This window comes from Eutrigla gurnardus (assembly GCF_963514095.1).
Source record: "Eutrigla gurnardus genome assembly, chromosome: 20".
NCBI lineage: Eukaryota > Metazoa > Chordata > Actinopteri > Perciformes > Triglidae > Eutrigla > Eutrigla gurnardus.
This window is the reverse complement of record NC_139931.1, coordinates 16,748,904-16,767,990: the sequence shown is the minus strand read 5'-3', so window position 1 is coordinate 16,767,990 and position 19,087 is coordinate 16,748,904. Positions and strand designations below refer to the sequence as shown.

At 44.4% G+C, this 19,087-nt stretch overlaps 1 protein-coding gene across 1 annotated transcript; it reads left to right on the top strand.

Moving 5' to 3' along the window:
* Positions 1 to 249: 249 nt before the first annotated feature.
* LOC311031484 (beta-1,4 N-acetylgalactosaminyltransferase 2-like) lies at positions 250 to 18,244 on the top strand (the record flags this gene model as incomplete). Its single annotated transcript, XM_084037789.1, has 12 exons — positions 250 to 267; positions 2,929 to 3,062; positions 5,061 to 5,204; positions 5,448 to 5,554; positions 8,492 to 8,775; positions 13,188 to 13,254; positions 14,823 to 14,936; positions 15,200 to 15,286; positions 15,781 to 15,962; positions 16,236 to 16,379; positions 16,596 to 16,824; positions 16,907 to 18,244. 12 exons carry the CDS (start codon positions 250 to 252, stop codon positions 17,104 to 17,106), a joined length of 1,710 nt encoding a protein of 569 aa, XP_083893915.1. The 3' UTR covers positions 17,107 to 18,244.
* Positions 18,245 to 19,087: the final 843 nt, after the last annotated feature.

Here is a 19,087-nt window from a genome sequence, read left to right as displayed (position 1 = left end):
TTACAACAGGTGGGGGGGGGGAAGTCTTCTTTTGGTGTGGCCTGAATAAACATTAGTGATGTGGCGACCCCTACTGGTGGCAGCGAGGATGGCCAGTCCCTCGGGTTACACCTGTGCCCAGCGTCGTGGTGTTGATTACGTGCTGATTGGGTCCAGCTGTGTGTGTTTGCTCTGCTGTTCTGTTTGCCTGGCGTCGTGGTCTCGGGAGATGCACCATGCAGCTGGTCCTTCCCCTCTAATGTCCCATTGATGGGTGCAGCACAGAAGGTAGGTGTTGCTAAGGCTTGTCTTTAAGCTTCTAAGGCCTCACATTTTTCTCTTCTGTATATTATTTGTTGCATTCTACAGCACACACACATATCAGTCATCCACTTTGTTATTGTAGGATTTCCTCTATTACCTTCACTCACATATATACTCTTGGTAAGCTGCCTGGCAAAAGTACAGGTCCTGAAAGGAAAAGTAGATTTTCCATAATATTATATTGCTTATAATGCTTTCAATTTAAATGAGGGTTCTTCTTCCTGGTGGATAGACACTGGAAATTTGAAAAATCTAATTTGAAGCCATCTATGAAATGTGAAGATGAACGTGTGGACTGCATTTATAATGTAGATATAAATATTAAGATTGTGATTGAATAAAAGGAAAATGGCTGAAGTTGATACAAAAAGAGAATAAAACTAGAGCAGGACACAAATCCTGCTGCCGGTGAACTAGGTCCAGTAGAAAAGTGGCGATTCATGTGATTGTTCAAATGAAATCAATTGTTTCGCTCTTGTTGTTCGCATTTGAGATAAAGACAGAAAAGATATGAAATCTCCAAACCAATTAGAAAAAAAAACAGTCTAATGCTCTAAATTTTACATATTGTTTCAGCTAATATTTTTCAACCTAATCAATTATATTTTCACCATTGATCATCTCTGAAGATGTTGCTCTGGAGCTTTCATGAATTAAAGAGCATTTTGAGCGTGAGAAATGTAGTACATGTTTTTTATTTCTTAATTAACCACTAGTTTGCTTGTTAGTTGTTGGTAAGAAGCTGCACTTTGTATGAAAATGTAATTGCGTTGAATGCTGCATTACATCAATCATTACGCACACCGTGTCATGACTTAGACTACTCATTCTATCATACGAGTCACGTTACCAACTGACTCGGAGTTTCCAACCTTCACTCCGCTGGGATAATTGTTACCTTCTTCAATACAAATCGTATAAAACATACAAAACCAAAACATTCTTCAAAACATAAACAAACTGGGGCAATCTTCTGAAATGTGAATTTTTGTAATGGTTTGGCCTTGTATCATTAGCAGTAGTATGACTCCAAACATCAACTGAAAAGACATCTGGACATTGCAGCAATCATAAGCAATCAACATGTTATCTCTTGACAACATGGCTGACCCAGAGGAGAGTGGAAATTCTACCACAAAGAATAGGGATGACTATTATCAGTGTTGTCAAAGCGAGGGAAACCATAGTTCCTCTGAGACCACAGAATCCAGGCAGTCTAAATGGGTGCCATGGTCTGTGTTCCTCCATCTCTCCACAAGGGCGGCAGCAGGCAAAGTAGAGCGTCAAATGAGAATGTTAGAGTTTTCAAATCGGTTCTAATCTCGCTTAAGGCATGAGATGGTGGTGAGGCTGGTACACAATGTGTCAGGTGGTGCTAATTAGCTCCTGTTTTGCCTTTTACTTAAACTGCATGTGAGGTGCATTCAATTACCTCATATGGTCCTGTCCACCTTGGTTCAGACCACTTTCTAATGTGGACCTTTACCTGTACCCAGTCTCCCACACTTACAACAGGAGTCTTCTGTTAAGTTGTCTCAGGCTCTGCCTCCGCAACTGTTCCTGCACAAAACTCAAGTCATGTTAGTCAGAGCGGTCATGTATTCTTCTCCCCCCCCCCCCAGTACCTGTGCAAATTATTTTGCAATTTTTCTCTTTGTCTGGTTAGCTCGTTCTACTAACTCCTGTGAGGCAGGATGATAGGCACTGCCAAACCTGTGTGTGTGTGATCCCTAATGCTCTTTCTACTTCAGCTAAGCGTTTGTTGTTGAAATGGCACCCGTTGTCTGACCTAATGGAGCGTGGAACACCATATCTGGGGATGAGGTCATTTTTCAGCCATTTTTTTCCCACTGGTTTGGCATCTTCTTTTCTGCAGGGAAACTACACTAGGATATCTGTAGCCCTGCACTCTGTCGTCAGCCCCGATGTCAGTGAAGGCGATGTTGATGTCTTTGAACGGGGCGTCTCGAACAGGGAATTTTGTACATGTTGCATTCAGTCACATAGATGTCCACCATTGCAGCCATCATCTGTCCTCCGTATCCTCCTTTTTGGCCTTATTTCCTCTTGCCACGACTGAGGATTCTTTGATATGTCCTTTGCACTTCATGACAGCTACTTCTTTGGGGAGTAATACTGCTTTGATCAGTTCTTCCACTTGATGTCTGTTTCACAGGTGTGTTGGCAGTGGTGAGAAAACTCCTCCTCACTCATTGTGGACCATCCATGTGCACAGCTCCATGAGCATAGGCAGAGTCAGTGTAGATGTTGACTCGAAGTCCTTCACTACGTTGTAGTGCTTTCTGTCAGTCCAAGCACTTTAGCCATTTGTGCTGAGGCAGGTTGTGGAATTATCCCTTCGTCCATATGCTGGTCAATATACTTATTGACCTTACAGATATTGAAACATAGCAAACAAACGATTGCGAGAGTAGCAGCAGGTGGTTAGTAAGCCATCTTTTAGGGAACCTGTTTAACTGCAGCGTGCTGTTTGTTCTGCTGTTAACGAGTAATGAAGTTCCGGTTCAGTCACATAAAATGTTCTACCCGATTAAGGAGAGCCTTGAGGAATCTTTTGCTGAGGGATTAAGAGGCTAAACATTAAGTATGTTTCTGTCCCTGCAGATGGGTGTGTCTAACAGAGCACTTCAGACGGCCGCTGCTGTGTGTGTGATCGTCCTGCTGATGTTCTACTTCATGATATTCCATAACTGTCCTGGAGAGCGAGACCAAGACGCCCCCAAGACTCACAAACTGTGGTGTGTGTGTGTGTGTGTGTGTGTGTGTGTGTGTGTGTGTGTGTGTGTGTGTGTGTGTGTGTGTGTGTGTGTGTGTGTGTGTGTGTGTGTGTGTGTGTGTGTGTGTGTGTGTGTGTGTGTGTGTGTGTGTGTGTGTGTGTGTGTGTGTGTGTGTGTGTGTGTGTGTGTGTGTGTGTGTGTGTGTGTGTGTGTGTTATTAATGATATTAAATATGTTTTAAAAAATGGGAATAGTAATGGTTATGATAAGATCCATAATAGTAGTAATACCAATAATTCTACAACTAATAATAATACAAATCATATTCCCCAAAAAAAGATTCCAAAAAACACAGGATGAGATGTTGATATACTTGTGCAAGCACATAACTGTCAAATAACTAGTGGACTTGTCGGTGAATGGTGGATGGTAGACTTGAAGAAGTCTGGAGGAAAGAATTTAATTTATGGAACGCATCATCAGTAGTGCTTCCCTGGGTCATGGGGTGTTTAGACCTTTGACATTATACACCCTCACCAGAGGTAGCCAGCTACAGGCTGATCAGACCTGAGCTTGCGTCCCAAGCCCAATTAGCCATGAGTCACCTTGTTGTCAAGTGGCGTACATCTCAAGGGACTTCCCATGGCAGGGGTGTCCTGTTCCCTGAGTCAAGCCTAAGCTGACCGCATACCTCCTGTTAGCTACTTGGGGGCCCAACTGGGGTCATTCTTCTTCAGCCAGAGCCACTGGCTGCTTTTCTCTGCTGCCTCTGATACAGCTTTGATGGCTGTGTGCTGGCTCTGGCCCCTAACTCCCAAGTCCCTCAGCAGTTTTGTGGTAGATGTTCCCACAAACCCTCTGCACCCCACCTCCACTGGGCGGACTTCCGAGTTCCAACCGCGATGTTGTGCTTCAGTGGCTAACTCGGCATATCGCAGATATTTCCGCTCTTATGCCTCCAGGGTACGTGAGCTCAATTATATAAACCTTCTTTAGGGAAGGGGACCAGAGCACCAGGTCAGGACTCAAGGTGGTGTTGGCAATCTCTGAAGGGAACACCAGCGGTTTGCCAATATCCGCCAGCAGCTTCCAGTCATGTGCTAAGCACAGTTGGTTTCTCTTCGATGGTGTGGAGTTGCTTCTGGTAGCTGTAGCTCCCTCACGGACAAAGGCAGTAGCCCATGAGGTGTTAGATATTGGCGGTGGTAGAGCGTTGATGCTGGATTGTTTTTGCTCCAGTGTGGAAGCAAGGCTCTTCAAAACTTGGTTGTGGCGCCAAGTGTACCGCCCTTGGGTTAGGCTGGTTTTACACCCTGTGAGTATGTGACGGAGGGAGGCGGGCCTGGAGCAATAACCGATGTCGTGTCATGGACTGTAAAACTACAGGGACAAAAGAGGTCAAAAAGGTTTGTAATGGATGGAAACAAACCTTCACTCTCTGTAGTCGTGGAGTATCTGGAGATGACCCAACATTTCTGAATTAATTGAATGATTGTGTTTATTGGAATATATTGGCATACATTCCCATCAGTATCCAGCTTGTGCAAAATATTTTAACATATTCACAAAACTCATCATACAGAGCTTTCAGTATAACTTATAAAGGCTTTGTGAGGTCCCAGAAATGGTTTATGGTACCCTTTTTGTATTTGGGGAACTCGCAAAAATGCTCTGTGTTTTTTAGAAATATGCATGGGGGTAATTTTTTTTATTTAAACCTTCAGAGAAATGAATCTCCCCAAAACACACTTGCAGAAACTCCATGCGTATGCACAACGTAGAAATTATAGTATTAACGAAAAAACACTTCAAACCCTATGGCTCACTGGAAAAGCCCAAACAAGGGGCACGGACCACGATTGGGCTACAGCATCTTCGACTTGTAATAGGATGTTATATTAGATTGGTTAGGTCTTTAGTTGTTGTTTTGTGCAAGCCCTCCAGCAATATTTAGTGTTCTTGATAATATGACAAAACGGAGAACAGAATTGTGTCACGGCTTCCATACGACCCTTCCAGGATTCCACCCTCGAGCCAACCTCCCCCACCGGGTCCATGCACCTGTCCTCACGGCTCCACGCTTCTCAAAGATCACCTCCCTAAGGACCACTATGAGGAGCTGATGACACGGCGAGCAAAGGAGTTCCAACAACACAAAGCCAGGTATAGCTGGGTGGATGCTAGAGGCTGAAGGTAGAGACTATATTTATCATGACTATATGAATGTAATACTATGTATACCCCGGCATTGAGTGTAAAAACACAGCTCTCTCCTTCACTTGATGGAGTGACTGGGTTGGCTCAGTAGAGGGCTTTGGCAATAAAAAAAACTGAAGCGTCAAATGACAAAAAAAGTTGTTTGCACTTATGTTTATAAACCATAAACCTTTCTTTTCTTTCCAACAGGACTACGTCTGTTTTATCCAGACTGCTGTTTGCTTCGCCCAACTCTCCTCTTCAGTATCCTATCCAGGGTTTTACAGTGCTACCTTTGACCTCCACTCTCGTACCAGGTATGCTGCTTTATCTCACTAGTTTTTACAACACATCAAAGTTTCACAGCTTGCTGCAATCATCCATGCGGCAAAGAATAAATGTTGCCTTTGTGCTAAGAACAAATTTGGCAGAACAATGGCAATGGACTTAATGTCCTGGTTCGTACTGTTGGTGTTTTTAATGCAAACCTCAGACTGTAAGAGAAGATGACACGAAACTCTCTGAAGACAATAAGTTCGTAAGTGACACGTACAGGCACATTTGGCAGAACGAGCACATTTCAAAATGCTTGTTTTTTTTAAAGTTTCAAGCCATTTTACAATTTGAATGCCTTAACACGTTCTGTGTTACATTTAAACTGTTCTGATCAAATTTATTGAATATTTCTTACAAAACAAGAAATGTCACAGATAAGCCAACATCTTTTATCCCAATAAAAAAAAATAGTTATGAACTGCTCAGCTGAATTATCTGAATCAATAATTTTGATTTCATATATTTTCTGTTGTTGTTGTACCCATATCAGGGTAGAGTGATAATAGAAAAGAGGCAGACAGGAAACTGGAGACTTTTACAGTTTAACTGGAGGAAGTCCCCTGTTTGTAAAAGTCAGCAAAGCCAGAGGTGAATGTTTCCTTCTGTAAAAGTATGAAAGTATGAGGTCACTTTTATTTCAGGTTTAGCAGTGCATGCAGGACAAAGAAGCAGCTACAAGGTTGGTGTGATTCCATCTGGTCACCATCACTGCTACAAATCTTTACTCCTTTATCTTTACTGCACATAAAATTTACATTTGAATGTTTTTGAATTGTTGTATCTGATTTTACCAATTGAGTATTTTACTGTCCAGCAGCCATCTTGTTGCACCCTCACTAACATGGTGGAGTTCAGGCCCTGAAACTGCTGCAAAAGATGCATATGTGTTTGATTCCAAAAGCCTTTGTGAGTTTTATTTTGTATTTAGTTAGTTGATATCTTTTTCCAATAATATGTATAGCATGCATAGCATAGCATCTTCAACTGCCTATCTGGTGTCGGTTCTTGGGGGCAACAGCTTCAGCAGGGGACCCCAAACTTCCCTTTCCCGGCCCACATCAGCTACTGACTGGGGGATCCCGAGGCGTATTCAGGCCAGTGTGGAGATATAGTCTCCACCTAGTCCTGGGTCTTCCCTGTGGCCTCCTCCCAGCTGGTCGTGCCTGAAACACTTCCCGAGGGAGGCGCCCAGGGGGCATCCTTACCAGATGCCCGAACCACCTCAGCTGTCTCCTTGCGACAAAAAGGAGCATCGGCTCTACTTGAGTCCCTCACGGATGAGCTTTTCGCCCCATCTCTAAGGGAGACGCCAGCCACCCTCCTGAGGAAACTAATTTTGGTCGCTTGTACCCGCGATATAGTTCAGGGTAGGAGCGAAGATTGACCGGTAGATCGAGAGCTTTGCCTTCCGGCTCAGCTGTCTTTTCGTCACAGCGAATGCAATACCACCCCCTCTGCTCCAACTCTCCAGCCATTTTCCCGTTCCATTGTCCCCTCACTTGCGAACAAGACCCTAGGGTACCTGAACTCCTTCACTTGGGGTAAGGACTCGGAGCAGGCAATCCAACGGTTTCCTGCTGAGAACCATGGCCTCATATTTAGAGGTGCATCGGGCCTGTCGGTACCTTCCAACCTTCTCCGGAGTCTTCCGAGATAACTTATCCTGGAATAACTCCTTCAGTCGGACGGCTTCCCTGACCACCGGTGTCCACCCCCGTTCAAGGGTTACCGCCCTTTGAGGCACCTTAGACCTTTAGACCACAGCTCACCGCCGCAGCTTCGGTAATGGAAGCTTTTAACATAGCCCACTCAGGATCAAAGCCCCCAACCTCCACAGGGGTGCCAGAAAAGCTCCGCCGTAGGTGTGAGTTGTAGATCTCTGACAGGAGGATCCTCCAGCCGTTCCCAGTTCACCCACACTACTTATTTGGGCTTACCAAGTCTGTCCAAAGGATCCCCCACCCTCTGACCCAACTTGCCACCAGATGGTGATCAGTTGACAGCTCCTCCCCTCTCTTCACCCAAGTGTCAAAAACATGCGGCCTCGGATCAGACAAAACAATCACAAAATTAATCGACCTTCAGCCTAGGGTGCTCCGGTACCATGTACACTTATGAGCATCCTTATGTTCGAACATGGTGTTCGCCATGGACAGTCCATGACTAGCAAAGAAGTCCGGTAAAAAACAACCACTCAGATTTAGATCAGAGAGGCCGTTCCTCCAAATCATGCTGCTCCAGGTACCTCTATCGTTGCCCACGAGCACGTTGAAGTCTCCCAGCAGAACTATCCCCCCCCAATAATCCGAAGTAGAAAGGTGACCCTCTCGTCCACCGGGGTAAACTCCAACACAGCAGCTCACAGCCAGGGATTTGTGAGTATGTTTAATTGCCACTTGGGCAAATCAAACTTTTCAAATACAGCTTTTCCCTATAGTCAAATTTAAAGATGATGAATACCAAAGCAATGTAACTATTGTTAGGATGATGTATTTGGCATCGGCTTGGTCGTCCCAGCATTTCAATTTTGCAGGTAGTCCGGGCTTCGTCCACATCTAGTCCATGCTACATTCTAGACTAATGGGACATTTGGATGATTGCCAGTGTCCTATATATTTAACTTGCTGTTTATAAAATGCCTGCAAAACTTCCCTTATGGAGGAGGAACTGGAGGAGCATTGCCAGAGTCCTACAACATGACCTCCAATTCCTGAAAGTGTCCGACGTTATGCTGCCTGTAACATCATCCAGCATGAGCGGTTTGGTGGTGGGTCAGTGATTGTCTGGGGAGGCAAATCCTTGGAGGGTTGCACAGACCTCCTCGTCATAGCCAACTGGACCCAGACTGCTGTTAGGAAATGGGATGACATCCTTAGAGCCATTGTCAGACCATATGCCCCTGCTTCCTCCTGGTGCAGCGGGCCCCGGGTTCCTCCTGGTGCAGAGTAGGCCCTGGCTTCCTCCTGGTGTGGAGCGGGCCAAGGAGGAACCCTGGCTTCCTCCTGGTGCAGAGCGGGCCCCGGCTTCCTCCTGGTGCAGTGCGGGCCCCGGCTTCCTCCTGGTGCAGAGCGGGCCCCGGCTTCCTCCTGGTGCAGAGAGGGCCCCGGCTTCCTCCTGGTGCGGAGCGGGCCAAGGAGGGCCCGGCTTCCTCCTGGTGCAGCGGGCCCCGCCTTTCTCCTGGTCCAGCACCAGTCCGGCCTCAGTGAGTGTCAAGGCAGTTCCTGGATGCTAATGAGTGGCCCTCACGTTCCCCTGACCCAAATCCAATCGAGCACCTGTGGGACGTGCCCCCGGTGTCTGGCTAGCATGTTCCTGACTGGTGTAATGGGAATTTTGGATGTTTGTAATTTATAATCAGAATCTTTGTCAGGCCAGATGTTGATCCGCATCTCCTCTTCTCAACTGTTATGCTATGACTAAAATTAATGCCTGTTTGTAGGTGATATGAGCACATGACATAAGATAATTTCAGAGGACATTATGACATCTGTGTTCTGTACATCTTGCCTTTCTCTGTACATCTTGTCTTTGTAAGATAGGACAATAACCTTCTTTTGTCTACAGTATGATTCCTCCTCCTTAAAAGGGAGATTGCTGTTAGACTCAGGGTCGTTCCTGCTGACTCTGAACCTTTGCATCAGAAGGCAGGGGTGAACATTGATCTTGATCTTTATTGGGCAGATTCATTTTTCCACAACAATGGCTAGTACATAAGCGGTTATCTCGCAGTTCAACAAATAGAACTAGAATCAAGGTTCAGTTGCTCGCCCGTGTTGGGGTTGTAGCAGGAGCAGATTTGGTTATCAACAGTTAATTATTAATATCAATATGATTATCGGTATTAATAATTATATTTAATATATTATCATGATATAATCATGAATAAACTGGGCAGATAACCTAAAACTGTATTCAGTCTCAATATAAAGGTTTTATACTCACATGCCAATCATCGTGATCATTGGCATGGAAGCATAAAAACAATCTAACAATTAAGAAGGCCGTGAAATTCAAGCACTAGCCTTCACAACCTGCTCTTATCCAGTGACATATAGACAACAAGCACAAGAGACCACTAGTTATAATATAATAAGATTGATTAAAATCAGTAATAATGATCACAATCAATAACACTGCACACTGCAAAAGCCTTATTACCTAACTACCTAACACACAAAACTAAGCTAAACAGAAGGAGAGACACACGTGGAGTGTGTGTGTGTGTGCGTGCGTGCGTGTGCATGTGCGTGTGTGTGTCGAGAGAGAGACAGAGGGATGGCTATGTGCGGCCACCAGATGGAGCTATTCCTCGCAGCGTTCAGGGGCGGAGCCACTGACGTCTGATGGAGGAGGGAGGGAGAGAGAGAGAGAGAGGGAGAGGGAGAGAGAGAGCCGTATGCAGCCACCAGATGTAGCTATGCCCCTAGCGTCCGCCGGGAACAGCTGGCTTAGGACTCGTGTGTGCGGCGTGTGTGTTAGCAGACACAAACAAAGAGAGAGAGAATGCGCAAGCGATATTCTGAGGCTAAGAAGGCGTGCCGCTATCACACGGGCGCGCGTGAATGAACTGGCGTTTATTCCGCGAGACCGGTCTTTTAACTGATAGTAGAGGCTTTCTGAGCTCGCGAATATGGCGGAGGTTAGTCGAAAACACTGTTACAGAAATCAACCCAGCTGCGTGGGTACACGATCAGCATTCAAATACAGCAGCCCATGAACAAACGGACTCGGCGGTCCGCGATCAGAACTTAAAACACATTAACAAGAATTACAAGCATATCCTACACTATCGAATCTCTGCTTCTGCCAGAAAAATAGCTAGGGCTGCAGCTATCGATTCTTTTTGTAATCGATTAATTTAGCACTTTATCGATCGATTAATCGAGGAATCGGATAAAAAAAATTGCGTTTTTAAACAACCAAAACAAATAATGCATAACGAAAATGATGTGGCTGTAAAATGATCAAGCATTGGCCCTTTCCTCTCCCTGCCCTAAATATGTGTGTAGTGTACTTCTTCTGTGCCATTTATGTATTTAGCTTTCTCTATCACTACAGTAACTGTTTGACCATTCTTTTCTCTGCTTTGAACTCCTCCGTCTGTTTGGGCAAACGCAACAACTCACGGCCAAGCGTAAATCAGGCTTTCCGATTGGCTGTAAAAGCTGCTACGGGAGCCAATACGAGCGTCCGATGCATAAACGTAACTCTATACGTCACTCGCAAGATGGCGGATGAGAAGTGATCGATATACATAAACAAAACGGAGAAATGCGCCACGGAGACGAGGAGACATCTAGTCACACATTTTACAACTTTACGCATTCGTTTTGTTGTCAGAAATAAATCGCTCACATGGGCAAGCAGGATACCGTTGTTTAGCCCCATTTCTCTAGTTTAAGAGGAAAAAAAACACGCATGTTTCTAGCGCAACCATTACGGAGTTATGACGCTCTAAAAACGTCATTCTCTTCCTCCTTCAATATATAATGATCCCAAACTTTTGATACTCTCTGTCGTTTACGGACATTGTTAGTCTGACTTTCTGCCATCGCGCCAACTAAATTCAGAATGAATGACCGTGTATGACGCGCTGGTGTGCTTCCTGAACAACGGTCCGTGTGGAACAATCAGATCCCTGCACATAGGCGCGTCATAGGAATTTAACGAGGCTTCGAGGCAGATGTTTTGCCTCGAGGAATTTTCATAATCGAGTTAATCGAGTAACTCGATGAATCGTTGCAGCCCTACAAATAGCCTCTTACTTTTGTCGATGTGAGATGCGTCGATGTGAGGGTTTCGTCCCGTGCGGTGATGGCGTTCCGGCAACGGACGGTAGTTCGTGGGCGCTCGTTCAGCGCCGGATCCAATTGGTTGAAGAAAACTGTTAGTTATTCTTCCTTCTGCAGGGAACGATGAACAATCGCGGGGCTCAGCGATTTAGTCAGCTGATTTCAGACAAAGACGGGTCGAGTTATCCGTTCTGCTGGCAGCTGGGACGAAGAAAGTTTTTCTTCTTACCGCGGGGAACAGGAGAGTCGCGCTGTCGCGGCGGTCTCCTCAGGATCCAAAATGATAAACAAAAGAAAAATAAAACGAGTAGAGGAAAAGAGGGGTAAAACAGTCTGTTGCTCGTCCAGCGAGTTTGGGGGAAAGACTGCGGCCTAGGACAAAGGAGAACGCTGCAGACGTAATCTTCACCTCCTGTTGTAACGCGAGTTACGATGGAAAGAGAGCGTTCCTCCGGCGGCGCCAGATTATATAGCTTAGGCCGCTCCAGGGGACCCCCCGGGGTTCCCTGAAGATTGTCAGCCAATAGGGCACCAGTTGAGTGACGTCACATTTCTCACCTGGGTGAGATGTGAAACTAAAATGGCGGTGTAGTTTTTAATCCCCTTTGTCCCTTTGTCCGGGCCGCATGTGAAGGCTTTTGTAGGCCGCATTGTGTAGTCCTTCTAGTGAGGTCCCAACACCCGGTTCTGCTCACATTGAGCACTTTGCAGGGACCCTCATGCTCTTTCCTGCACAGACAGCAGGGCCTCTTCTTGCTCTCTCAACTTCTCTGATCTGGTTTTGTGGTGTGGGGATGGCCTTCTTTCAGCTTGGTGATGTTGTTGTAATTATAAACACAAACAAATGCATACTAAAAGCCTGGTGTGCATAACAGACTTTTTGTTTTTACGCTCAAATTTTTAATTTGTATTTTTTTTGGCAAGCAAAATCATTGGTTGTGTCTAGATGGTAACCCCTGATTTGCAGAAACTTGTGAAAACTCTTGCAAGACTTATTAGATATGAGTTAGTAATATGTTTGTGAATGTGTGACGACTCCAAAGACTGAGGCCGACCACAACGTGAACACCACGGCCGCAGGCGTAGGGAAATCAGTTAGTTTGAAAACTAGTTTGGACGTAACATGGGAAATGATGCACATTGGAGCAGAATTGATTAATCTGAGGAACAGGAAGAACAGCTTGTCATCATTTTTTTGCTGGGGTATGAATTTCATCAGGGAACATCACCAAACAGTAAATACTTCAGCAGCCCAGTAGTTGGCTCTTGGGGTGAATATGTTACTCATTGAGAAGTTATGAATCATTATCAGTTTAGGTAGCCCTCGACCGCAGCAGCCAACAAGTTTCTTCTTCACATTTTTCTTACTTTTTCATCCATCCATCTGTTCTTTTTTGATTCAGATCATTTCAGTTATTTAGCTGCAGGATTTTTGTTCTTCTCCCATTGCTTTGGCTTTGAAAGGCTATTGAACTTGGTGTCAACAGACCAGGCTACCTTTGGCTCCAGAGAGTTGGGGATGGAAGGTATGAGATGGAGCAAGTCATTGTTGAACCCAGCAAAACTCTGTTGCTGTTACTTATTGGTTTAATCTGGTTAGTTCACCCACATGGAACAGCTCAACATTAACTATTCCAAATCAACGCTCATCTTCAAGCATTTCGGGAGAGGTAGAATCGTGGGTTACCAGCTAGACACGACCAAAAACCTTGTCATACAAATTGCCAATTAATTCATTGTGCTTAGTGATCCCGTGATCTTACTGATCCAAGTACTTTAAGTAGTCCATGGATGTCTCATTATTCAGGTGTCTCTCCTGTAGGTGTCCTTGAATGTGTCCAAAGGGATCCTCACCACAGAGACTACAGCTGATGGAGTAAAGGTCAAAGGTGAGTTTCCACTGATCGTCTTATTCATTCAAGAACTGGGACTATAACCAACATAAGTTGAATTTGTGAAAAGAAAAAGTCAAAGACTAAGTGACAATACTTTGATGACATGCTGCCTTTTGTTTATGGTAGAATCAGTCAAACAAAATAAACAAATGGTAACTGTTTCATCAAGATCTCCTTTAGGAGAAAATAATAGCAAACCCAGAGTCTTAGCTAGCCGCTGGTCTGTAAAACCGGAATCAACTAGTGCTGGATGGATTATGGTGAGAGAGAACCAACAAACCTTTTCAGCCATATGAGAGTGTGTTTGGACAAGTTGCCTTAGAAATGAAATGTGTTTTTAGTGACGCTAGTGCTGGGCGGTATGACCAAAAATGTATATCACGGTATTTTTCAAAATGATATCGGTTTCACGGTATTTGACGTCAAGCACGACTGGGTGTTAACCTAATTTTCTAATAATTTAGAGTATAATTACTGCAGTAAATTGGCTTGGACTGACATATTTTAATGTCATAAGGAGTGAATATTGTAGAAAAACATTAATGTCCACACTAGCATTAATGATGTGAAGGAATCAGAATGCATGACTGTTGCAGTCAAAATACAGAACCCTTTATTGTTTTGCAACTTGAAAAAACATCTTTTGTAAACCAACTGGCTACACAATGTAAACAATACGTCTCCTGTAACTGCAATATGAAGACTTCTTTATCCACTGGACATCAATTAAGGCAACATCCATAAATAATATTGAAACAAATAAATTAAAAAAATAAATAGTTCCACAGTTTGCTTTTCTTGTCGTAGGCAGTCCCCCTAGCAAACGCGTCTTTGAGTGACATTTGACTCGTCTCTTCTCCCGCAGTGCGAACAGCGGCTACAACTTTAGCCCGACGGCATTTGCAGAATATTGTTGTTTGTTCGACGTCGATTTTTTAAAGCCGAAGAATTTCCAAACAACAGACACGGCTCCTCTTTTCGGCACAAGTTCTTCTGTTTCATTGCTTGCTCGTTCGGAACTTTCGGCGAAAGTTTCGGCGAAAAAAAGAAATGGATAAACACGGCGAAAGTTTCGGCAAAAAGAAACTTTCGCCGTGTTTATCTATTTTCCCCCCCCCATCTTACGCTCAACACAGGCTGTGCTCTCGCATGCTGCTTGTTTGGTGCAGCTGCTAAACAGCCCCCTCTCAAACAATGTCCGGCGGCGCGACGTTCCGCCGCTCTGCGTTCCCGACGTTCATACGCTACACACTCACCGGTATTGGGGTATATGAAAAATGCATATCATAAACAAAAAAACCACCGGTATTCGGTATGAACCGGTATACCGCCCAGCACTAAGTGACGCCATTTTGAAATAACTTGCATTAAGGTGTAGCAAAAAGCTATGATAGTCCTACAGTTAGGCCTGTCTTTAACTGCCAAAGTCACCTGTTAACACCTGAGATTCTTCATGACTTAACCTAAATGTAATACCAATCACTTTAAACAAACTCTCTAATGTGGTTAGAAGGTGGTGATTCAACAGCTGCTGTTTGACTATTGCGACGTTCTTGTATCAGGTCAGGGTGAAACCGGACTGATTCTGGAGTCTAGCAGCCTGGTGCTCCTCAACTTCCTGTTGGCCAAAGTGTCCTACACCAGCACTGTCTACCACATACACACTGGAGACCTCGGTATGCTTCTGAGAAACTGAAACCACAATCTACAGAGATGAAATGTACAAAATGGCATGCCTAAGTCACGATACAGGAAAAGTAATCAAAAAGTGCCAAATGTTTCTTTAACGTAAAATTAGAAATAGTGGGTTAGTGTGGAAAATGTTTGCATATTTTTCTCAGATACTCTGGCTGCTCGAGCCCACTTTGTTTCCTAAATGTCATAATGAACGAATGTGCTACTAGTAAGACGCAGCTTAGCTGTCCTTTCCTGTACTCAGCGTCCTTCCAGTTTGAGGACCACGAGGCGGTGTTTCCCATTACCATCAAACAGCCTCACCTGCCAGTCCTGTACGACATGGGAACAGGTAGGAGTGCACTCATCATGGTGGTCTTTTCAAAACATCACATCTGCTGTCTTATATTTAGGACTAGACAAATTTTAAAATCAAACTACCGTATGAAAGATTCAGGATGATTAATCTAACTGTCTTTCTTTTGGGGAAACGACTCCGGACTAGTTTTATGAAGTTAAACGTGTTATTCATTCTCCATCCTAGCTTGCATCTTTTCGTGTAACAATAGTGTGATTCAAATACTTGTGAATGAATGAATACATTTATGTAGTGGCTTTTAGCCACAACATTGTAACATAATAATATATATAATAGAATAACGTATCCCCAAGCTTACAGCCAGTTGCTATGGATAAATGTTTTAGCTGAGAAGGGACAACTGTTTGAAAGTGGAGACGACCTTTCCTGCCCAATTAATGCAGGTTTCCGTGACAAAGTAAAACTTCCTTTTTTTAAATCTAGCCTCATCTTGTTGCTCTAATTGACGCCACTTCTCCATCCGTCAGATATCAGCGATCACGTCACCATCACCACAAAGACATTCCTGCGCTATAGAAAACTCAAGTTGTTGTTGAGTAGTATTCAGCGTTTCTATGGCAACGTAAGCGTCATCATTGCCGATGACAGCTTTAAACCAGAGCACATTACTGGGGAACACATCAGACAGTACTTCATGCCTCCAGCCCAGGTACACACACACACACGCGCACACACACACACACACACACACACACACAGACTCTCATTCTAAGACTTTTCATTTGTCTGTCATCCATCAAACTGAGTTTTGTCCTCTTTTCGGGTTAATCTGTTTTAACACTGAGGATGGTGATTGTATAATGAATTGAAATACTACAGGTATCAATGTAAGTAAGCATCAATATGAACTCAATGTTTTGACAATGCTCTGCTAAATTTAACTATCTTGAAATGAAATGATGCACCGTGTTTCCTTCTTCAGGGCTGGTTTGCTGGCAGGAATCTGGCCGTCTCCCAGGTAACCACCAAGTACTTCCTGTGGGTGGACGACGACTTTGTGTTTACGGAGCAGACGAAGATAGAGAAGTTGGTGGAGGTGATGGAGGCGGTCCCTGAACTGGATGTGGTGAGAATGAAATGGCTCAGGTCCAAGGGGGTGTACTGGGGGGTTTACTGGAATAAAAAGTATAAAAACTTCTCTTGCAAACAGCGCTGTTCATCCTCCTTTGCACCTGTTTGTACAACTACAATGCGTCAACTGGATCCTATCCCAGCATGCATTGGGCAATATTGACCAGTAGTGAGTTAAAATCCTGGTTCTCTGGTCTCTCTGTTCTGACAGGTCGGCGGGGCGGTACAAGGGAACCAGTTTTATTTCTCTCTCATCTATGAGGAAGGAGATGAAATGGATGGCGGCTGCCTGCACAGGAAGTCTAATGGGAAGTTCCACTCACTTCCTGGCTACCCACAATGCTCTCTGGCCAGCGGGGTGGTCAACTTCTTCCTGGCTCGTACACATTCTGTACAACGGGTGGGATTTGACCCTAAGCTGCAGAGGTTGGCACACTCGGGTAAGTCCCAGACAAAGTTTGGAGTCCAAGTCGACGTTGTTCCAGTTTGTCTAAAAGGGTAATTGTCTGTTTCTGGCTCTAGAGTTTTTCATGGATGGCCTGGGTTCCTTGATGGTTGCCACGTGTAATCACGTGTCCATTGGCCATCAACCCAGAATGGTCCACAAAAAGGACGAAGAACCAACCTACAACCAATTCAGATACCCTGCAAAGAGTGACACAGAGTTAAAACTGCAGCTTCACTTCTTCAAAAACTACCTAAAGTGTGTCGCCTATGGATAGAAGACCACTAGAGGACATTGGTCATCGCTCTTAGGTATCCGTAGCGAGGATTCCTCACTCCGGGGCCAGTGTTTCCGGCGCACCGCGACCTGACTGGGACGTGTGGTGAGGGGCTGGACTCCCTGCAGAGAGCTGCTTTTTTACCATTACATTATTTTGTATAGTTTTGTTAAAGTTAAGCTTCCCCATATTTTCTATGGCCTGTTATGACAAAAAAAAATATTATTCAGTTAATAGTTATTCACACCATGAAAACGTCTCCACATGCTGGCACGCAATCAGATCTCAGTGGGACAGTGGCTTACCACCAAGAACAGGAGAATGTTGTACAGTCTATTGTGTATGTCTCCATTGTAATGTAAGAATGCATGTTTGTCTTGTGTAACGGTTCAGAGGTAAGTATGTTGATGATATTTTACTATTAGACCAGTATCAGTAAGATCCAGGAACGACTGCAGAGCCTGAAAGCCTGTGTCAGCAGAGATACCACACACACACACAACTGGATGGTTTGAATTCAAATGTATTGTACACAAAACAATAAACATAAAGTTACAGACCCTGCCTACCTAAGCCGGCTTCCTAGTGTGCGCATATGCACAATAAATGGGCCCAAAATAAATGAAATAAAATAGATAAACTTTAAATAAAGTGTCCTCTTTGGAGGTTTCCTCAAAGAAAATTAGGAGTAAAGTTCCATGTGCACTGCTCCTTTACGGAAAGAAGCAAAGGTCTCTTGTGTATGAGTGTGTGTTCTTGTAATATCTGTGTTCGAACTACCCGGGTAGATTTTTTTTGAGTGTCAATCTTATCTGTCTGTGAATGAAGGGGGAATCGATGATGCTGTGTTCTGCAGAGGAATCCTGCGGCTGGCCACACCGCCTTGCTAGTTCCTCCACAGTCAAACCTTCACTTTAACTGGCTCGCCACTGAACACCAAGTTCAGGTCCCGATCGACTCGGTCTGGGTAAAAAAACAATCGGAGCTAAAGCCCGCTAACAGAGGCGTTCCGTTCCACCTGAATCTTCACACGTTTCACCCGGGAGTTCTCAGTTGGTGAGCTGGGTGCTCTCAGGCAATATCTTCTGCCGAAAAGAGAGTGAATACCGGCTGAGACGTTTACTCATAGCGGACGCACTATTTCGAACAGCAAGCTCAGAAACCCAGGTGGGTTACACTTGCATGTGTGACGGCACTCTACTAACCCAAGACAAATTTAGGACAATGAAGTATATCTTATCTTATCCTTTATTATTATTATTGTTATTTTTACACACACACACACACACACACACACACTCCAAAAAGATTTCTGTGGGTATCTCTGTTAGTAATCGGTTCGTTCGAGAGGAACTGCGCCCGGAATGTAGACGAGAGCAGGCGCCAGCAGTTGGAGGCGGAGTCTAAAAGCTGCGGTCCATCGGCCTTCAAAGAACTGATAAGAAGTCATAAAAAAAATATAGGAAGGATGGATGGATGGATTATTAGGTATTAACCTTCTCAATCGATCTCGTTATGAGTTGCTCTTGGACATGGCTTATTCCTCTGACTCAGATACATCTGCCACTTTGTTATGTTCTCTGACAAAGAGCTGAGACAAAACCTCACAGACAAAAAAACTTTTCTTAGAGGTCATTTGGAGGTCAAATTGGATATGTCGACTTGTCCTCTGGGCAGGTTAAGATCTCATAAAAAATGTTGTGTGCAGTCTGCTATACTATGTATATTAAATCCTCATTAGATGATAGCTGGTGTGAGTTAGTACTATACCCAGACTAGCTGACACCAGGACCAAGCCTACGTGATGAAAAGAGGGAAATGACACAATGATGGTGGGCATCCAGCAGTGGAGCCAATACCTCCTCTCTTGTGAGCTCTATAAAAAGGCGTAACATCATATTTTGTTGGGTCTATTGTAATAAACTACATTTGAACCTACATGGTTTGAGTTCCTGCTCGTCTGTACGTCATGCCTCTTTGG